Below are 20,022 nucleotides of genomic sequence, written 5' to 3' on the forward strand. Positions count from 1 at the left end.
CATTCGTTCATTCAAAAAATATTTATTATTTACTGTGTGCCAGAAAACAGCAGTGAACAAAGCAAATGTTTGTTTATTGTTTATTTACATATGCCTACACATATACACCTACACCCCTACGTGTATCAGATGGTAATAAGCACTATGATAAAGTAAAATAGGGAATGGGAACAGGAGTGGTGTGAAGACAGAGTTTTGGAGTTCAGTTTTCATTCATGCCTGTGCAGGGGGCTAGGTGTAGAGTGATCATTTCAGACAACATGGAGCTCTTGGGCTTTCTGTTGGCATAATCATGTGGAGACTGGAGACATGCAAACCACATGGAACCTTGCTTTTCCATATAACCGCTCCTATTCCATGGAAACATGTTAAATGTGGATCCTGTGATGGCGGTGTCAGCCTCATATCTATTGGGAAAATTTTACTGTCTATAATAATAATGGAATGGAAGCCATTCGTATCTGGCTTCACGTGTGGCCACATATGTGTATATGTATGTGTATTTAGGGAGGGAGAAATGTATCTTTAGAACTTTTGGAAATATTGACAAGGGACCTTTTTTCCTACAATTTGGGGAGAAGAACTTTTTTTATTCATTTGCATTAATACCCCTTTTATCCCCAACCCTTTCCTCCCCAAATAGACAAGCAATTTTAGCACTAAGGTGTCAAAATTTCTCTGCACCGGGAGTTGTCTTCCCCTCTCCCTCCCTCTCCGCTCCCCCTCCCTTCTCCATGCTCAGAACTCCATACACTGTAGTTTCAGATCAGATTTTCTACTTGCAATTTTTTTTGTTTTTTTTTTAATTGGAAGGGAGAATTCTCTTTTGTGGCTAAATCTTTGCACCCTACATTTTTCCAAAGTCTACTTTAATGACTAATTTATAAATCTCTAAAAATAGAGATTTACAGTGGAAATGTCAACTCCTTTGAATTATGTCAGGTCAAGATGTGTAACTAATTGGTGTGTGTTTGTTGGTGCATGTGTCATGAGCCAGAATTATGTTTTAGCCCAGGCCCTATATGTGACCACACATGGTCCAGTTCAGATGTGTTAATCTTTTTCTTTGTTTGTGGTAAATTAGAGAGGAGGAGGCATTGGTTTGGAAAAGTATGTGGGCAAGGCAGACATTCAGGATTTATGTGCCTTTGCTTAGCCAGTATTGCCCCTATGTTTCCCCCAACATATAGACCTGTATCTACTAGGGAACATGAGAGCACCTACTAGAAGACAGAGTGGAAGCCTAACTAGGTTAAAATTTAAACACTGGAGTATTATGATAGCATATGAAAAGACTCAATTTTTAGCTTTATGATTCGTAAAGAAGCTATATATTTTGTTTAAACTTTAATCATCATGGGGAATTTTTAAAGGAGAACCAGTATCTTCTGTTGATAATTAGGGTTGAGAACCCAACGGGCAGCTAACAAGCAAGTTTGTGCCATTTAACTGCATGTTTGTTTGTTTGTTCATTGACATAGTTCCCATCTTTTCTACTGAAGCTATGCTCTTGAAAATGATTCTGGCTTTGAAAATTACTATATATCGGAAAAGAATTACATTTTAGGGTTAGGAGATATGTAGGACATCTGGGGAAAACATCAACTATCAGATTCCAAAGCACAAAAACCAGAAGAATTCTGATTTGTACCCCAGCCACCTGCCCTAGAGCTATGGGCCCTGACAGAGATCTGTAGTTTAGGGCATTGCTCTTCCCTTCTAGAATGATTCCCCAAAGTTCAAAAACATAGGTTGTATTTGTTTGTTTACAGTTCTTTTTTTAGGTATAATCTACATACAGATTTTTTAGGTACAATCTACATATTACAAAGAATTTAAGTGATACACTACAGTGAGTTTTGACAATTACATAGCGGTAATAGAGCATATCTATCATCTCAGAAAGTTCACCCCGTCCCTTCCTACACAAAGTGAGTACTGTTGTGATTTTTTTCACCACAGATTAGTTTTGCCTGTTCTAGAACTTTACATAAATGAAATCAAACAGTGTGCACGTTTAATGTAAGCATTGATATGGTTGAATTAAGGTCACTACAATTTGCTATTTGTTTTCTATTTGTCCCATTTGCTTTTTCACTCCTCTGTTCTTTTTCTGCTCTATTTTTGGAGAAAATCAAGTAATTTTTGCATGCCATTTTAATTCTTCTATTTATTTTCAAATATACTTCTTTGCATTATTTGTAATGATTATTCTGGTGATTACAATATACATTCTTAGCTTTCCCTGGTCTACTTGGAGTTAACATTATACCACCTCACCAGCCCTACATTTGTTGTGTTATTTTCATGTATATTTAAATCCCAACATGTAGTGTTAGAGTTTTTGCTTTAAATGGTCTAAAATTAGAATATATATACATGTCTATATACACATTATACACATATACATATGTGTGTGTGTGTGTGTTTTCTCATAGATCTAAGAATGTCTTTATTTCTTCATTTTTTAAAAATATAGACGTTTGAGTTGATAAGGGCTTTGTTTTTTGTTTTGTTTTGCTTTTTTCCTTTTAGCACTTTAAATCATTTCATTGTCTTCTGGCCTCTTGTTCCTGATAAGAAACCTGCCATTATTTTCTCTCCATTTTCCCATAGCTAATGCATCCTTTCTCTATGGCTACTTTCAACATTTTGTTTTTATCACTGTTTTCCAGCGGTTTGTCTAGAATATTCCTAGGTGTCATTTTCTTTGTATTTATTTTTCTTGGAATTCACTGAGCTTCTTTGGATCTATACATTAAGGTTTTCAAAAAATTGGGGAAATTTTTGGTCATTACTTCTTCAAATATTTGTCTGCCTGATACTCTCTTCTCTGGGACTCCAATTACACACAGTGAGGCCTTTTGACATGGTCTCACAGTTATCGAGGCTCTGTTTATTTTTTCCCCCTCTTTTTTCTCTCTGTTCTTCAGGTGGGATAATTTCTGATTTCTCTCTTCATGTTTACTGACTCTTCTCTCCATCTCCAATTGCTGTTAAATCCACCCACTAAATTTTTCCTTTCAGAGACTGTATTTCTCAGTTCTGGAATTTATATTTGGTAAGTCCTAGAGCTGCTTTAAAGTTCTTGTCTGATAATTCCAACATCTGTGTCATTCTAGATTGGTTCCTATTGACTGACTGTTCTCCACCTCCACTTCTCTATTATGAGTCACATTTTCCTGCTTCTTTGTATGTCTAGTCATTTTTTATTGTATGGCAGACATTGTGGATGCTATGTTGTTAAGAGTGCAAATCTTGTTGTTCTTCTTTAAAGAATGTTGAATTTTGTTCTGGCAATCAGTTAATGTCCTAGCAGATCAGATTGAATCTTGTAAGGATTGTTTTATGAACTTTGTTAGGGTGAGTGTAGGACTAGAACAGCCCACTTTTAAGGTCTTTCTAGGGTATCAATGGAGTAGCTGGGGTATTCAACGAGGTCTCCCCACTGTGGCTATTAGGATACCCTAGGTCTTCTATGCAGTCTCAGAAAACTCTGTTTATCCCACATCTCCAGGCAACTGTTTTCTGCCTGGCCTTGTAGAGCCTTGCTCTGGGCCTGTACAGCTTATTGCTTAACCAAATACTTAAAGAGATTGCTCTTCAAAGCTCTATTCTCTCACTGGTATCCTGCCCTTAAAATTCTAACCACCTCAGCTGCCCTGAATTCTAATCTCTGCCTCCCCTACTCAGTAACTGCTGTTCTCTGCTTTTGCCATCTCCTTGTGCCACAGTCAAGAGAGTGTCCTCAGACAGAAAGCTAGGGCCATTGTAGGGCTTATCTCTTGTGGTTCTCCTTTCTCTGGGATCACAGTTCTGCACTACCTGTTGTCCTGTGTCCAAAATCAGTTGTCAAATATTTACTGTCCAGTTTTATAGTTGTTTATGGTGGTAAAAGTAGTCCTGTACCACTTACTTCATCATAGCTGAAAGTAGAAGTCTCAGGGTTTTGTTTTGTTTTGTTTTGTTTTAATCTCTGATGAAATATTAAGGTATACATATATTGGGCAAGATTCCATGAAGCATGACAGGAAAGTTCCTGGAGATTTCTGGGCTGAATAGAGATTCCAGAGGTTACACAGTGCCAAGGAAAACATAGGAGTTCTGACATCAAGAAAAGGGAGACCTCACTGAACAACTAACTGTGGACACTAATTTGATACCCCAGAAGGTCCATGCTGTGGGAGAGGGGTACTCTAGCCCTGGAATCAGGGCAGGATGTTGGGTTTTTAAAATTAGTTTCTATCTTTCTTGTGCAAAACAAATTAGACAATCATTGTCCCATGAAATTTTCTTCTAAATTGGCTCAAAATAATTGACTTACATTAAAAAGTATAACTCAATGCAAACTGGGTGCATAAATATTGTTAGCAATAAAGGAGTCTTCAATATACCTTACATAGGTTTTATCAAAGAAAGAGGATTTGCAAAGGAAATCTCTTCCTGTGTTGTGTTGTTTTTTCCCCTCTTATTACTACTGGGCACACTTAAGTCTATGTTTCCAAATCTGGAAAAATCCCTCCAGTGCTGAAAGACTAATGCCCTTTGCCATCTTAATCCCAGAGAGCCCTATAGGCACAATGAGTTTGTTCATTGTATAGTTTATTCATTTAAAAAAAAAAAAAAAGTGTTCTGTTAATGTAGAAAGTATTTGCCTAAAGAATGTGCTTATGAAGAAATATTCTTAAACTATATTTTTGAGGTTATATGTCTTGTTACATGTAAATATTTGAAATCCAGTAGAGCTAGGATACATAGATTTTAAAAGGTTAAATACAGTATTTCTATGGTGCTGAAATTTTTCTTGGTCTTTGAAGGAAGTGTGTAAACATCTCTTGTACACTGGATTTGAAGAATTGGAGGAAGAACTATTCTTAAGCACACAATATTTTGCTTTCTCAAATGTTTCCCATTCTTCTGTCAATTCTGTCTTTCAGGGGTCATTGAACCCACACTCCCCTGGATGACTCTTTTAAACTGTCACAAGTCCCAAAGAAAAGTAGATGCGAGAAGAAGAAATAAACTTGCTTTATTTGAAATTGACTGGGCTTTCCCTGTAAAGCTTTTTTGCAACCTTTAGTTTCTAAATGTGTTTTGTTTTTTGGCAATAGGAAAGGGCATGAGTAGTGAGTGATAATTGCTAAATAAAATATTGAAGCACTACTGTTGCAGTAAAAAACCGTTGGGAATAAATTTTTAATTTAATGTGGGATGTGGAATTCTACTGCTATAGAATTTTAATCCAAAAACAGTGTTCCTATCAATATTTACAAATTATTGTTACATGAAATAATTTTTGTGCTTTAATTAACTAGTTATTCTGCCCACCACACATAAGTATATACATACACACAAACTACTATAAATTTCTTCATTATGTGGAATGATTTTTAGAAAATAATTGTGAGATAATTTTAGTGCTTCGAGAGGTAGTTTGATCAGCAATCTTTCAGACCTTCGTGGTGGAATAAAAATAAAAATGTGGATTCTGACCTTGAAAATGCTGACTAGCATAAATGACTGCTTATATTCCTTTTTTAAAACCTCAGGTAAAAATATAATGGCACAGTGTTCCTTGAATTCGAAACAGACTGTGTATCCAATCCAAATAACTTGTCCAAAAATTCAGAGTTAGATAACTTCTTTTTTTAAGATGGAACAATTCATTTTTCCTGGCAACAAGTCCTTGGGGATTGGCACGAGTGAGTCCTGGGGACTTCCTGCCTCTCATGCCCTCAGGGTTTCACCTGTCTTCTTCCCCTCCAAGCCCTGTAGGCTGAGCACCTCATTGATGAATGCTCCACATGGGGCAGTGACTGCCAGTAGGCTGATGTGTCACATCTCAGCTTTCAGCAAATCTAAACTGAGCATCTTGAAGGCATGGATTATGAGTTTTCCCATCCTTTCAATACCTAGCATATCTGGTACAGTATCTGATACATATTAGTTTCTTAGAAAATCATGTTTTAGAATGACCAAATGAATGCCTCAGCTTCAGTGTCAGACACATTACTATGAGGACAATATAGAGCTTTGTTCAGTATTCCTTCCTCCAAATATATATGACTTACTTTTAGGAAATAGCATTAACTCTTTAGTTCTTTCCTAAGCAAAATGTAGGGGAAGAATGTAGGCAAAATCCAGGATTATGGCGGACAACAGTGCTTTCAGAAATTTCTCTTACATGAGTCTAGAGCATAGAGGGATTTTTTTTTAAGTATTTTAGTTCAGTACTTTATCTCAGACTTTTTTTCCTTATAGGATGTTTTGCTGAAATAGCTGGTCTACCTTATGCTTTTTTTTGGGCCACATAGCAGTTCATTATGTGGTAGTTTCACAATTTATTTTTCTCAATCCTGTCTGAGTAAATTTTTAGTATTTTTCCATTTTTAGCTATTTTAAACAATATTAAATAGCAAGCGATGTATTTATGTATGTGTATATATATATACACACACACCATTGCAGATGTGTTCCATGTTCTTAGAATAAATTCCTATGTATGAAGATGGTATATAAAATCATATTTTTAGTATTTTTCCATTTTTATCTATTTTAAACAATATTAAAGCAAGCGATGTATTTATGTATGTGTGTGTATATATATACACACACACCATTGCAGATGTGTTCCATGTTCTTAGAATAAATTCCTATGTATGAAGATGGTATATAAAATCATATTTTTAGTATTTTTCCATTTTTAGCTATTTTAAACAATATTAAAGCAAGTGATATATTTATGTATGTGTATATATATATATATATATATATATATATATATACACACACACCATTGCAGATGTGTTCCATGTTCTTAGAATAAATTCCTATGTATGAAGATGGTATATAAAATCATATACTAATTTCATAAGTTCCTTGTAAGAATTAAATCAGATAGTATTATAAAGCCTTACAACAACATCATAACATAGCAAAATCTCTAGGATTTTAGGTAGTATGGTTACGGTTAGTTGTTTTCATTGTCTATTTTCCCACTAGACTTTGAGCCCCTGGAAAAAGTGATTGCTTCAGTTAATAAAACATCAGAGATTCCCAACTCAAAGTGCCTTAAACAGTAGGGAGTTTTTTATTCCTTATTAAACAATAAAGAAATTTCATTACAAGAAGCCCAGGAGAGGGGCAAGTCCAGACTGGTTATTTCAGGAGTTCAAGAGAATCACCAGTAACCATAGTTAATGTTAATGTTTTTTAAAGTCCCTTTTTCATTTTGCTTTTTTTCATCTACTTAGAGAACAGACTGTCTAGCTTCTCAAAACCTGTGGCTCAAGAGTAATCAGGTTCTGGGTGGGGTCTTGGGCTTACTTTATAATCTTTTTCATGTTTGTGTTTGTTATTAGATTTTTTAGATTACATCTGTATTTTTTAGCTGTGGCCTGGATGACGTTACCAAATAGGTGATCTCTGAAATACAGAAGTACTACATGGAGACTGCATTTGCTTTCTTGTCTTCCTAAGAGTTCAAGTTCTCAAACTCATCCTTGATAGATAATCCTGTAGCTGGGAACAACTAGAGCATTCTTAATTTTAGAATTATGAATGGCATCAAATGTGTTATGTAATATTCCTTGTGATAATCTGGCTTCAATCAGACAACAAATATTTACTTTTAAATACTGCATTAAATGAATTCTAAGATACACATTTTATCACATTTTACCATCTCTAGATTCAGGATCCATCTTACAATTATCAGTGTTCTACAGTTGCTGTTGGTTCCATGGTAAATCATGGCTTAGTTTTTGCATGAACTTGGTTGTTAATCCTGGAGATGTGACTGAACTGCAGACCCCTCGGTGTTTTGATTAACAAATCATTTAACAGTAAACCACTTAAGATCTTTAAGGAAGAAATAGGAGTGTGGTTGCTGTCCACAATCTCTAATGTTGATGCCTTCTGTTAAGAGTAAGATAGGGCTGCTACCAAAGCTTACAAAATGAACACCTGAAACTTCATAGTAAGTCCCAGAGACAATAAAGGATGACTCTTTTAGGAAATGCTTCATTACCAATGCTCTTGATAGCATAGAGGACCATACCACATGGAAAAACTTGGACATTTACGACTCTGAGTAAAAAAATGATTCAGAAGAGTTGAACGCTACATGTGAAGAAATTTTAGGAATACTTTAAACAACTTATTGCTTATATTTTCCTTTTTATTTAAGCATGATATATGATTTTAAAACTTTCAAAGTAAATATGAAACAGCCCTTTATATGTTAAAAGCTATATAAATTCTAAGTAATAAGAAGCATTGTGCCATGATTAATTGGCAGTGTATTTTCTTAATGGAACATAAAATAATGGTGCTTCTTACAAATAATAGTATCTTCAATTTGATGAACCATGATAGCTTGATTTATTGTCAAATTTATTGAATATTACTGTACTACTTTCTATTATAATTTATGTTTTCTTCTCTTAAGAAAAATTAAGGGACAGAATAGATTTGCAAATGAAGGTAACACTACAAGGCAATGCATGAATGAATGATTTAGACCAGTAGTTCTCCAAGTGTGATCCTAGAACCAGCAGCAGTAGCATCTCAATCCCCATCCCAGACCTACTGAATCAAAAACTCATGGTATGGGGCCTGTAAATTGTATTTTAACAAGCCCTCTAGGTAATTTTGATACAAGCTAAAGTTTGAGAACCACTGCTCTGGACCAAATTTCAGAAAAGGGAGAACTGCTAACTGCTGGTATATTCAAGTCAGGTGTATGACTAGCTTAGCGAGGAAGAAAATTAAGTTCAGCTGAACTACATCTGCTAACAGTGTGTTAAGAAGAATGAAGAAATTTACCATATGTCTTAGCCAACTACCAGCAATAGAGACAAAGTAATGGAATAGTCTAAGAACTGGATTCTTTCACTTTTGATTGATATTTGATCTTTGTCTTTTCAGCATGATGTATCCCAGACTTTACTTAAGGCAACACTGGACAGTGTTGTAGAAGAATGTGTCAGTTTTGTGGGAGTGGATATTAACATCTGCTCAGAAGTTTTGTTAAGGTGAGACAAGAAGTCTGTGGCTGAAGATCACAGACCTTTGAGTTTAATTGACCATCCTGTCCAAACTCAGCTACTAGAAGGGACACATGTGTAAAATTGTCAACTATAGAAAAATCTATGGATTCATTCATTGCTTTACATAATCAGTCAGAGGGGAGGACACCATTTAAGAAAACTATTGTAACAATTCACATTATCATTTTTAATATTGCATATCTAAAGTGAAGCACATATGGTAACCATTGAGTGCATTAGTGTCACTAATAGAATTTAAATAAGGTTAACATGGAAGAGAGCTGTTTCCCACCACATGAGAGTAGATATTTTTCTCGAGTTCAACCTTTTGCATAGTATCTGTCAAGGCTGGCAGTAACCAAAGATAAATTCTGAAAGTTCAAGCTATGGTTACCATATTTTTACCCTAACTCCACAAGTTACATATCAAAATCTCCATAATACTGTGATCATGTCTTATATACTCCATCTTTTTCATATGTGGTTGTAGAGAGCTGTTTTTGTGTTCACAGTCTTACATTTATTACACAAGTCTGCCAGTGCAGTCTGAAATTCCCTTGGTCTGGACCATTTTGCCTTGAAACTGGTGTCTTGGAAAATATCCCTTACATTTTAAGGTGTTGCTTTTCTACTATGGCTATAAACATTCCATAATTCCATAAAATTAAGATTCTCTGAAATAGGAATCTTTTAATTAAATGTTAGCAAACTACCTAGTGATACAGTTTTTATACTTTTTACTAACCATGATATTGATGGATAAGTTACCTTTCTAAAGTTCAACTCTATATTTTTGAAAGCATCCTGGACCCAAAAAAAAGAAAAAAGGAAGGAAGAAAGGAGGGTACAACACAGTTTTAGCTATTGTCACTTCTGCTGCTAACTCATGATGTAAGCTGAATAGGAATAGATAGCATGATTACTTGAGTCAGAGTGTATAAATAGAAATACTGTGGGGAACAGTTCTCTTTCTTACATCAGTATCTTTTTTTTTTTTTTTTTTTTTACTAAATTCAGTTTTATTGAAATACATTCACACACCATACAATCATCCATGGTATACAATCAACTGTCCACAGTATGATAACATAGTTATGCGTTCATCACCACAGTCTATCTCTGAACATTTTCCTTACATCAGAAAGAACCAGAACAAGAATAAAAAATAAAAGTGAAAAAAGAACACCCAAATCATCCCCCCCATCCCACCCCATTTGTCCTTTAGTTTTTATCCCCATTTTTCTACTCATCCATACACTAAATAAAGGGGGTGTGATCCACAAGGTCTTCACAATCACACTGTCACCCCTTCTTACATCAGTATCTTTATAGCAGCTACTGGTTTTGTCCTTATTTTGCATTCTGCTATCCTTTACTCTTAGAAAACTCTTTCCCCTTTTATCATTTTATTTAATCATTTTTTTATTAATTTAATTTAGAGACATGACAAGATGTATTTGCAAATGTTTTTGTGATCTAAAGGAAAATATTATCTTTTCAGGTGAGATCTGTTTTTCAGTACATTTCAAACTGTTATACCTGCTGCATCACTCATTTGGTTTATTTTTTAGGCACATTGCAGGACTCAATGCCAACCGAGCCAAAAATATTATTGAATGGCGAGAGAAAAATGGGCCCTTTGTCAACCGAGAACAGCTGAAGAAAGTGAAAGGACTTGGTCCAAAATCCTTCCAACAATGTGCTGGCTTCATCAGAATCAACCAGGATTATATTAGAACATTTTGCAGGTAGTTATTAAAGTGTATAGTTCTGGTTCTATTGTCAGCCTCCACTGTTCTTAATGTTACCTATCCTACCCAGTGGCATAAATACTTGGTATCTTGGTATTTTGATCATTCATTCATTCATTTTGTATTGAGTCTCTGTTCTTACCAGGAACTCTTGTTGGCACTGGGAATACAGCAGTGAACAAGTCAGCAGATTCCCTCTTAAAGAGTTACTTGAACAGAGTTTTGAATGAAATGAAGGAGCCAGCCACACAGGGATCAGAGGGAAAGTATTCTAGGCAGAGCAGGCAGTAAGTGGGCAAAGTCCCAAGGTAGGAACGACTTTGGTGTTTTCAAGAAACGAAGTGAAGGCCAGCATGTTGGGATCATAGAAAGTTTGGAAGTGCTGGTACAAGATGAGATAACAAAGGTGACTTCACACTGGCCACTTCATCTGTTCCCTGAAGCACGGATAGACTTCACCACACTCTCCCCATCCAGAAGTCAGCAAAGCATTAATTATCAATTGTGTAGATTAAACAAAAGTCTTGCTTTCTAATCCTGGTAGCTCAAAAGCAGAGAAACTGGGCAGACATCTTAGTAAACAGTTTGGTTTTTATGTAGAAATAAATAGAACAGAATATAAAGTCTGAAATCCAGCAAAAGCGTACATGGAATTTAGTTGATAAAGGTGACATTTCAAAATATGGGAGAAATTGATTACCCAGTAAATGGTATTATGACAACTGGCAGTAGTTTGATATATGTGGGGAAGCTGTAGTCCCACCCACTCCTTTATACCCAAATAAATTCCGGATGGATCAGACTTAAAATGTAAAAAGTTAAATTGTAAAAGTACCAGAAGAAAACATGGGCAAGTTTTGCAGAACACTGGGATAGGGGAAGTTCTTTCTAAGTAGAACATGAAACCTAGAAGCCAAAAATGAAAATATTGAGGATAAAATAATTCCATGTATGTTAGTCTATGTTTTTGAACACATGATTAGAAAATTCAAACAGTATTAAAAAGAGTTAAATGAGAAGTAAAGGGCACTTCAATCTCTCACCTCAAAATAGTTTCCTATTTATTGCTTCCAGAAAATAAATGTATGCTTATATCAGCTTTGAGTGTCCTTTTAAAAGGTGCATACAGATACGATAGTGCTATACAACTATTTGAAACCTCCTTTATTTGCTTCAATCCTGTATCTTGGATCTCTTTCTAAATTATTACACTCAAGATTTATATCATTCTTTGTAATGTCTGCATAGTATGTTGTTATAGATGAACCATAATTTAATCTAATCCGTGCCCTATTGATGAACATTTGGATTGTTTTAAACCCTTACATTTTTCAAGTAATGATCAGGTACCTGAAGATTCATAACTATCATATCTTCTTGATAGATCATACTTTTATTCAGAATGGAATATTGTTTACCCCATTTAATGCTTTTTGCCTTGAAATCTATTTTTGTTTGCTGGCATTGTTGTTATATTTGCTTTTTTCAGAATTTGCTTGGCTTTTTTTTTTTTTTTTAATTTTCAAACTTTCTGTGGCATTTTATTTTTGATATGGCTCTTGTAAACATATAGCTGGATTTTGTTTTGTTCAATCTGATTTTAGTACATTCACATGTATTGTACTTACTGATATGTTTGGTCTTAATCTTCTGTCATATATTTTTTTCTCTTCATTGTGTTTTCTCTTCATTTCATGCTTTTTTTGTTTGTTTGTTTGTTTGTTTTTTGATTTATCAGTTAAGTTTTCTTCTTGTTTCTTTCCTTGTCTTTCCATCTCATCTTTTTCTCCCCTTAGTGATTTCAAGTTGTTCATCTCATTTCTGTTCTTCGGCTAGTTACCCTTAAATTTGTTTGGACTGATCTTGGAATTAATAGGTATTTCTGTCCTCTTTACAAGTAAATACTAGACTCCTTACAGCCTTTCTTCCTTCAACTCCACCTCCCATAATGAGATTACCTGGGATTTTGGTTTGACTATTATTTTTATATTTTTTACATTATGCATGAACAGTTATTTAACTTAATAAATTTTTATGGTTTCTGTGCTCATTATTTCTTGTATTCCACATTATCATTTTTCTTGGATTCATTATTTTTGCTGGAGTATATCCATAAGGAATTCTATTCAGAAAAAGTGTATGGATTGTACTTACATGTCCTTACCTGTTTGAAAATGATTTTAATTTGCCCACCTACTTGATTGCTAGTTTGGTTAGGTATATGATTCGAGATTCAAAATAATTTCATTTAAGAATTTGTAAGATATTTTTTCACTGAATCTGTCATCTGATTTTTGCCAATGAGAAATCTGATGCCAATTTGATTCTAGTTCCTTTCTAAGTAATCTGCTTTATTTTAATTTTCTCACTTGAAATTCCTTTGGGTTTTTTAAAAAATCGTTTGAACTCAGGAGGCTCTTTTAACTTGAGAATTTGTGTTTTTCCTGAGCTCTGGGAAATCTTATTATTATTTTATATATTTCATTTCATTTTTCTGTGTTCTCTCTTAAAATGCCAATTATACAGGTTGAATCAGTTAAGAATGTTTTTGGCTTTAAGTACCAGGAAGCCCTATTAAAAGGATTATATTAAACAAATAAGGGGTAATTTGTATAAAGTAAAAGATCAGATGTGTTTGCTGTTTAGTATTTTTATGTAGCAGAATAATAAGCACATTTTAATCAAGGACTCTTGTCTTTTGTACCCAAACCCCCCCTTAAAAAAAAAAAAAAAAAAAAACAATAGGCAGCAAACTGAATCTGCAGGCCAAATTCAGGGAGTTGCTGTGACATCTTCAGCAGGTATTGAGGTAACAAATGAGAAGCAGGGCAAGAAGAAGAACAAAACAGCAGTGAATGTTGTGTTGAAGCCAAATCCTTTGGACCAAACTTGTATTCATCCGGAATCATATGAAATAGCAATGAGGTAAGTCTGAATCCCATGTGAGAATTCTCTGTGCCCAGCATGAGTGCTCTATAGCAAATGGCCTTCGTGTTGGCATAATGGGGGCTAAAAAATATGACTTTGTTTAACATGACAACATTTTTCAGAAGTTCCTCATTGCTGGTATGTGGAACATTATTTTATTTCAGTGAAGAATGAAACCATTAATCCTGGAGCAGTCAGTGTCAAGCTAATAAACCTGCTTACTGGTGGTGAAGTGTGTGTAATGGAAATTGCATGGCATTCTCTTCTATTTGTTTTGCAAATGAACAAGACACAATCGACTACCACCTGGCTTAAATCTTGTGTTTATCTGAAGTTAAAGCCCTTTTGAAACTAAGCAGAACACAGATTGCCTCAGTAACCTGTTGCCCTGATGGTTGTTACAGAGTCTAAAAAATGATATACTTGTAAGTAGTAGGAATGAACCCATCTACACACTATATGGGGAGGTTTTTTAGTACAAGGGAAAATTTAATATAAGACATAAAATAAAAACCTTTAATACATATTTGATGTGCTAAGAAATCTTTTAATTAATTCAAAAACAGTAACTTGTTATATAGATTTTTAAGCTTTTATTGAGTTAACTGGCCCATGGGTTTAAAAATAGTGAATAATTTTTGTAACTTTCATTGAACCTCACTTGTTTTGAAAGTATTTATATTTGATTATTTTAGTTGATGTCACTGATTTCCTTTCTTTTAAAAATGCTTAAAATTACAAAGATTATATAACACATTATAGAGAGCTTTGAAAATAGAGAAAAGAAGTAAAAAATAATATTCTGCCTATAACAAAACAGTGATTTCCTAAATAGGTTTTTACCCCTAACATTATAATATGAAAAATTGTTAACATAAAGAAAAGTTGAAAACTTTTACAGGGAATTTCTATATACCCACACGGTTTCGGTTTTCTAAAGCTGCCAGAATGCAATATACCAGAGATGGACTGGCTTTTACCATGGGGGTTTTATTTGTTTACAGATTTACAGTTCTAAGGCCAATGTCCCAATTAAGGCATCAACAGGACAATACCTTCTCTGAAGAAAGGCTGATGGTATTTAGGATTCCTCTGTCACATGGGAAGGCACATGGCCAGAGTCTGTTGGTCCTCTCCTGTGTTTAGCTTCTGTGTGGCTTTCTCCAAAATGTCTCTGGGCTTCTGTCTTAGTTTCTGTGTTAGCTTCTCTCTTAGCTTCTCCCAGGGGCAAATTCTGCATTACGTATCTTAGCTTCTCTTGTGGTTTCTTCTTGTTTCTCCTGGTGCAAACTCTATATTTCCTCTCTTGGCTTTTCTGAGCTCTTTATCTTATTGTGCTCTCTTGAAGGACTCCAATAAAGGATTAAGACCCACTTTGAATTGGGTGGGTCACATCTCCATGGAAACAACCTAATCAAAAAGTCCCACCCACCGTAATTCTGTCCCCACAAGACTGGATTAAAGGAACATAGTCTTTTCTGGGTACATGACAGATCCAAATGAGCACACACACCTAGATTTTATCATTAACTTTTTACTATACCTGTTTTAACACATATCTATCCATCTGTTTGTCCATCAGTCTGTCTTTTTTTTTAATACATTTCAAAGAAAATCAATATATCTCCCATTAAATACTTCAGCATATATATCATTAACTAGAGCTTGAGAGTTCTTTAGTTTTTTCTTTTGATATAAAATTCACATACAATTAAGTCTTAAGTGAACATTAGCTAAGTTTTGACAAATACCTACATCTGTGTAACCCAAACCATTATCAAGATGTAGAAAATTACTATCATCCCAAAAAGTTCTTTTATACCGCTTCCCAGTCAGTCCTGTCCCCAACCTCCTATAGGTAACCACAGATTAGTTTGCCTCTTCTAGAACTTTATATAAATGGAATCAAACAGTTGTAGTCTTTTGAGTAAGGCTTCTTTCTTTCAGCGGTTTAGAAATTTATCCATGTTGTAACATGTAACAGTAGTTTGTTCCTTTTTATTGCTGAGTGAATAGTCCACTGAATGAATATATGAGTTTATTCTTCTATTGAAGGAATGTTTGCTATTTCCAGTTTTGGGCTAACATGAGTAAAGCTGCTATGAACATTCTTGTACAGTATTTGTTGTTGACATTTATTTTTATTTATCTTGGAAAAATACCTATGAGTGGAATTGCTGGGTCATAGGGTAGGTAAACGTTTAAGTTTTCTTAGAAACATCTAGACCTTATTCTAATGTGGTTGTACCATTTTACGCTTCCACTGATGATGCAGTATAGTCTGTTTATGCCACATCTTTGCCACCATTTGAAGTTAGTTTTAAAAATTTTATCCATTCTAGTGGGTGTGTAGTAGTATCTCATGGTAGTTTTGATTTGCATTTCCCTGATGATTAATAACATTGAGCCCTTTCTCATGTGCTTATTAGCCATTTATATGTCTTCTTTTGTGAAATGTCTATTCAAATCTTCTATCCATTTTCTAATTGGGTTATTTTCCTTTTTACTGTTGAGTTGTGGAAGTTTTTAAATATTTTCTGAATACCAGTCCTTTTATCAAATATATGTTTCACAAATATTTTCTCCTAGTTTATGGCTCATCTCTTTATTTTCTTAAGGTGTTTTTGATGAGAAAAGTTTTTAATTTAAATGATGTCTAATTTATCCCCCCCCCCCCCCATTTAATTATTGCTTTCCATGGTCTAAGAAACCTTTGCTTATCTCAAGTCAGGAATATATTCTTGAATGTTTTCTTCTGAAACTTTATGGTTTTAGCTTTTACATTTAAGTCTATGATACATCTCAAATTAATTTTTGTGTATGGTATGAAGTAGAGGGCAAGGTTCATTTTGTTTTTTCCATTATGGATATTCAGTTATTCCAGCACCGTATGTTGAAGAAAACTTTCCTTTACCCATTGCTTTGTTACCTTTCTTGAAAATATAATGCATGTATAAGTGTGGGTCTATTTCTGGGTTCTCTATTCTGTTCCATTTATCTAATTGTCAGTCCTTATATTAATACCATACTGTTCTTACTGTTCTGGTTTGCTAAACTGGCTGAAAGCAGATACCATAAAATGTGTTGGCTTTTAACAGTGGGGATTTATTAACTTACAAGTTATAGTTTTGAGGCTGAGAGAAATGTACAAATCAAGGCATCATTAGGCAATGCTTTCTCCCCACGACTGGCTACCAGTAATCCTGACTCCTCTATCACATGGCAAGGCACATGGCGATGTCTATTGGTCTCTCCCTTCTCTTCCAGGTTTCATTTCTTTCAGCTTCTTGCTTCTATGGCTTTCTTTCTCTTAGTCTGAATTTTCTTCTGTTATAAAGGACTCCAGTAAGAGGATTCAGACCCACCCCTGAATGAACTGGGTCACATCTTAAGTTAACATCCTCCTCACCAAAAGATCCTACTTAACATGGGTCCACACTCGAAGGAATGGATTAACTCTAAGAACATACTATTCTGGGGTACATATCACTTCAAACCATCACAAATACTGTTTTGAATACTATAGTTTTTTACTAACTTTTGAAGTCAGTGAGGCCTCTAACTTTGTTTTTTGTTAAGATTGCTTTGAATATTCTCAGTCATTTATTTTCAACCAGTATTGTAAATGGAATTTTTAAAATTTGCTGCTAATTTGCTACTAATTTTTTGTTGCTAATATATAAAAATACAATTGATTTTTGTATGTTAACCTTATATCCTAACAACCTTGCTAAATTCACTTACTAGTTCTCATAGATATTTGTAGATTCCTTGGGTTTGTCCCATGTAAACAACTGTATCATCAGAAAATAGATTAAAGCTTTATGTCTTTCTTTTTAATTTCTATGCCTTTTATTTCTTCTTCTTCTTCTTGACTTATTGCAGTGGTCTGTACCTTCAGTACAGTTTTGAATAGGAGTGGTGAGAGTGGGCATCCCTGGCTTGTTTTCAATTGTAGGACATGATTGCCAGTTTTTTTTTCTGAGGTCTCATTGTAGTAATTATTCTTAGTATTTGTTGTGTGAGAAGATGTATATGTGCACGTGTATTCACAGACCTATTGCAAAAATTCTGATATCTCCATGGGGACTAAATTAGCATTTTGTTATATGCAAACCAGTGTCTTTTTTAAAGGTACATTTTTGTTTGTTTCCATAATGTAATTGTAAATGGTTTTTAAGTTTTCTGATTTTTTTCTGTTTGCTCTCTATTATAAGTAGTTTTTTAAAAATTTCTACTTATTCCTCTTTTTAAAAGGCTAAATATTCTATTACGTGATTAAACTATAACTTAGTACTAATAGTAGAAAAATAAGTAGTAATAGTCATAATAGTAGTAGTAGTACTACTTTGTGATGGATTCCTAAAAGTGGAATCGCTCTGCCAAAGGCTTTGAAAGTTTCTGTGGCTCTTGACATACATTGCTAAGTAACATACTGATTTATGATGCCACCAGCAATGTTCAAACTTGAAAAAATCTTGAATTTCTCCTGTTAGGACTCTTCTGCCAATTTTTACATGGGCTGATTTCGGCTTGTGGAGCATAAAAGCCCTGCCAATAACTTCACCCCTCAATGCCTCCTTTAGGTGTAGTCTTGTCTCAGAAGCAGGGTACATGTAGACTATTTCATGGGAAATGTCTTCTATATGCAGTTCAACTCCTGACTTTTGAAATCTGGAGATAATATTGGTAATTTAAGTTTACCGTCCTCATTATCCTGTTAAGACCTACTATAGTCATCTCTGATTTTCAAGTACATTTAGTCTAGACATCATGCACTAGGTAGTTCATATTCTCATATAGTGACATACCAGCATCTTCCCAGGAAAGAAAAGAAACCCATTAAGAATGTGATTAGGTCATCATTAGTTTGATTTCAGTTGTGTAAAAATAAGTTCTAATGCAGTGAATTTCATTTTTAATTATATTAGAAAACCACTAGGAGAGTAAATGACTTTAATGTTACCACCAGATATACATAAATATGTGAAGCAGTGAAGTTTTTTTACTATTATATTTGCAGTATTCTCTCACATGTTCATATTTTAGAAAATAGAAATCGTGGTATTTAGTAACCTGAGCTTGTCATTTAGTGGTTGAAAAAAAAAGTCCAAGATGACTCCCAGGATTCTGGCCTTTTCTTATTCATATGTAGGAACATTCTATATATTAAAGTCATTATCCTTTATCTGTTGTATGGGCTGGAATTATTTTATAGCTTATGTTTTATATCTGCTTATAATGTTTTTGAAATATGAATGTTTAATTTTTATGAAGTAAACTATTTTTTTCTTTTATACAAGATTCATCTCCTCTTAAAATCTCTCATCTCTAAGATCAGTTTACTGTTCCCCATATATTTTTTTATTCGTTATAGTTTCATTTTTCACTCTATACATTTTGTTGTTATTAATGTTCTTGTTCAGTGCTTAGAAGGTGCAAAGCACTGTGGTAGGACCTGAAGAATATAAAAATGAATAGAGATGTTTTTTGTCTGCAAGGAGCCTACCAAGAAGGGAGAATGGAACTTACAAATAATCATAATAGATATCAAAAATTAGTGAGTGTCCTTTGTGAAGTGCAAAGGTTGTTCACAGGAAAAGAAAACTCATTTCCAAATAGGAGAATCTTGGGAAAAATTCATACAGGAGGGGACATTTGAGCAAATGGAAAAGAGTTGTTTAAAGAATTGGAGACAGAAAAATGTAGCTCTCAGGTTATGTTTGGTGAGCAGTTAACAGTCCAGTAAAAATAACAAATATTTATTGAGTGCTTCCTCATTACCAGGCACTTTATAAGCGTCATCTTGTTTAAACCTCACATCAATCCAATGAGCTTAGTATTATTGTTATTCCCACTTCTTTAGGTATACAAACAGTCTCAGACAGGTTAAATAAATTATCTAAGATAATTCAGCTGGCAGAACCAAGATTTGAATTCAGATTTGTGACAATCCAAAGCCCGAGCTCTTAACTAGGCCACAAACTAAAATGCTAGCTTAGAGTTAGATTTGAATGTAATCATAATAGTCTTTCAAATTAAAGGTATCATACCCTTAAAGACAGTGTGTGTTGTTCAGTACAGAAAAATAATAGGACTTGTGTTGTGTGCTTCTTAAGGGAAAAATAACCCTGAGGATCTAAAATGTGCTTGCTTTGAGTGATATCTCTATGCCTGAAATTAGACTCTGCCCTTCCTCTTGAGAAAACATTAGCTCTCACAATAAATGAAACTTTGCCTATTTATTTTATAAAGAATCTGGAGGAAATGGATTCTTCTCATAATGTAAAGAA

At 34.3% G+C, this 20,022-nt stretch overlaps 1 protein-coding gene across 1 annotated transcript in view; it reads left to right on the top strand.

The window, feature by feature from the left end:
* SRBD1 (S1 RNA binding domain 1) overlaps positions 1 to 20,022 on the top strand; it is a 281,240-nt gene that overhangs the window by 231,965 nt on the left and 29,253 nt on the right. Inside the window, exons 17-19 of the mRNA XM_037806820.1 lie at positions 8,929 to 9,035; positions 10,622 to 10,798; positions 13,547 to 13,726. Coding sequence (XP_037662748.1) covers positions 8,929 to 9,035; positions 10,622 to 10,798; positions 13,547 to 13,726 — 464 coding nt within the window. The remainder of the gene's footprint in view (positions 1 to 8,928; positions 9,036 to 10,621; positions 10,799 to 13,546; positions 13,727 to 20,022) is intronic.

This window comes from Choloepus didactylus, chromosome 17 (assembly GCF_015220235.1).
Source record: "Choloepus didactylus isolate mChoDid1 chromosome 17, mChoDid1.pri, whole genome shotgun sequence".
NCBI classification, from domain to species: Eukaryota; Metazoa; Chordata; class Mammalia; order Pilosa; family Megalonychidae; genus Choloepus; species Choloepus didactylus.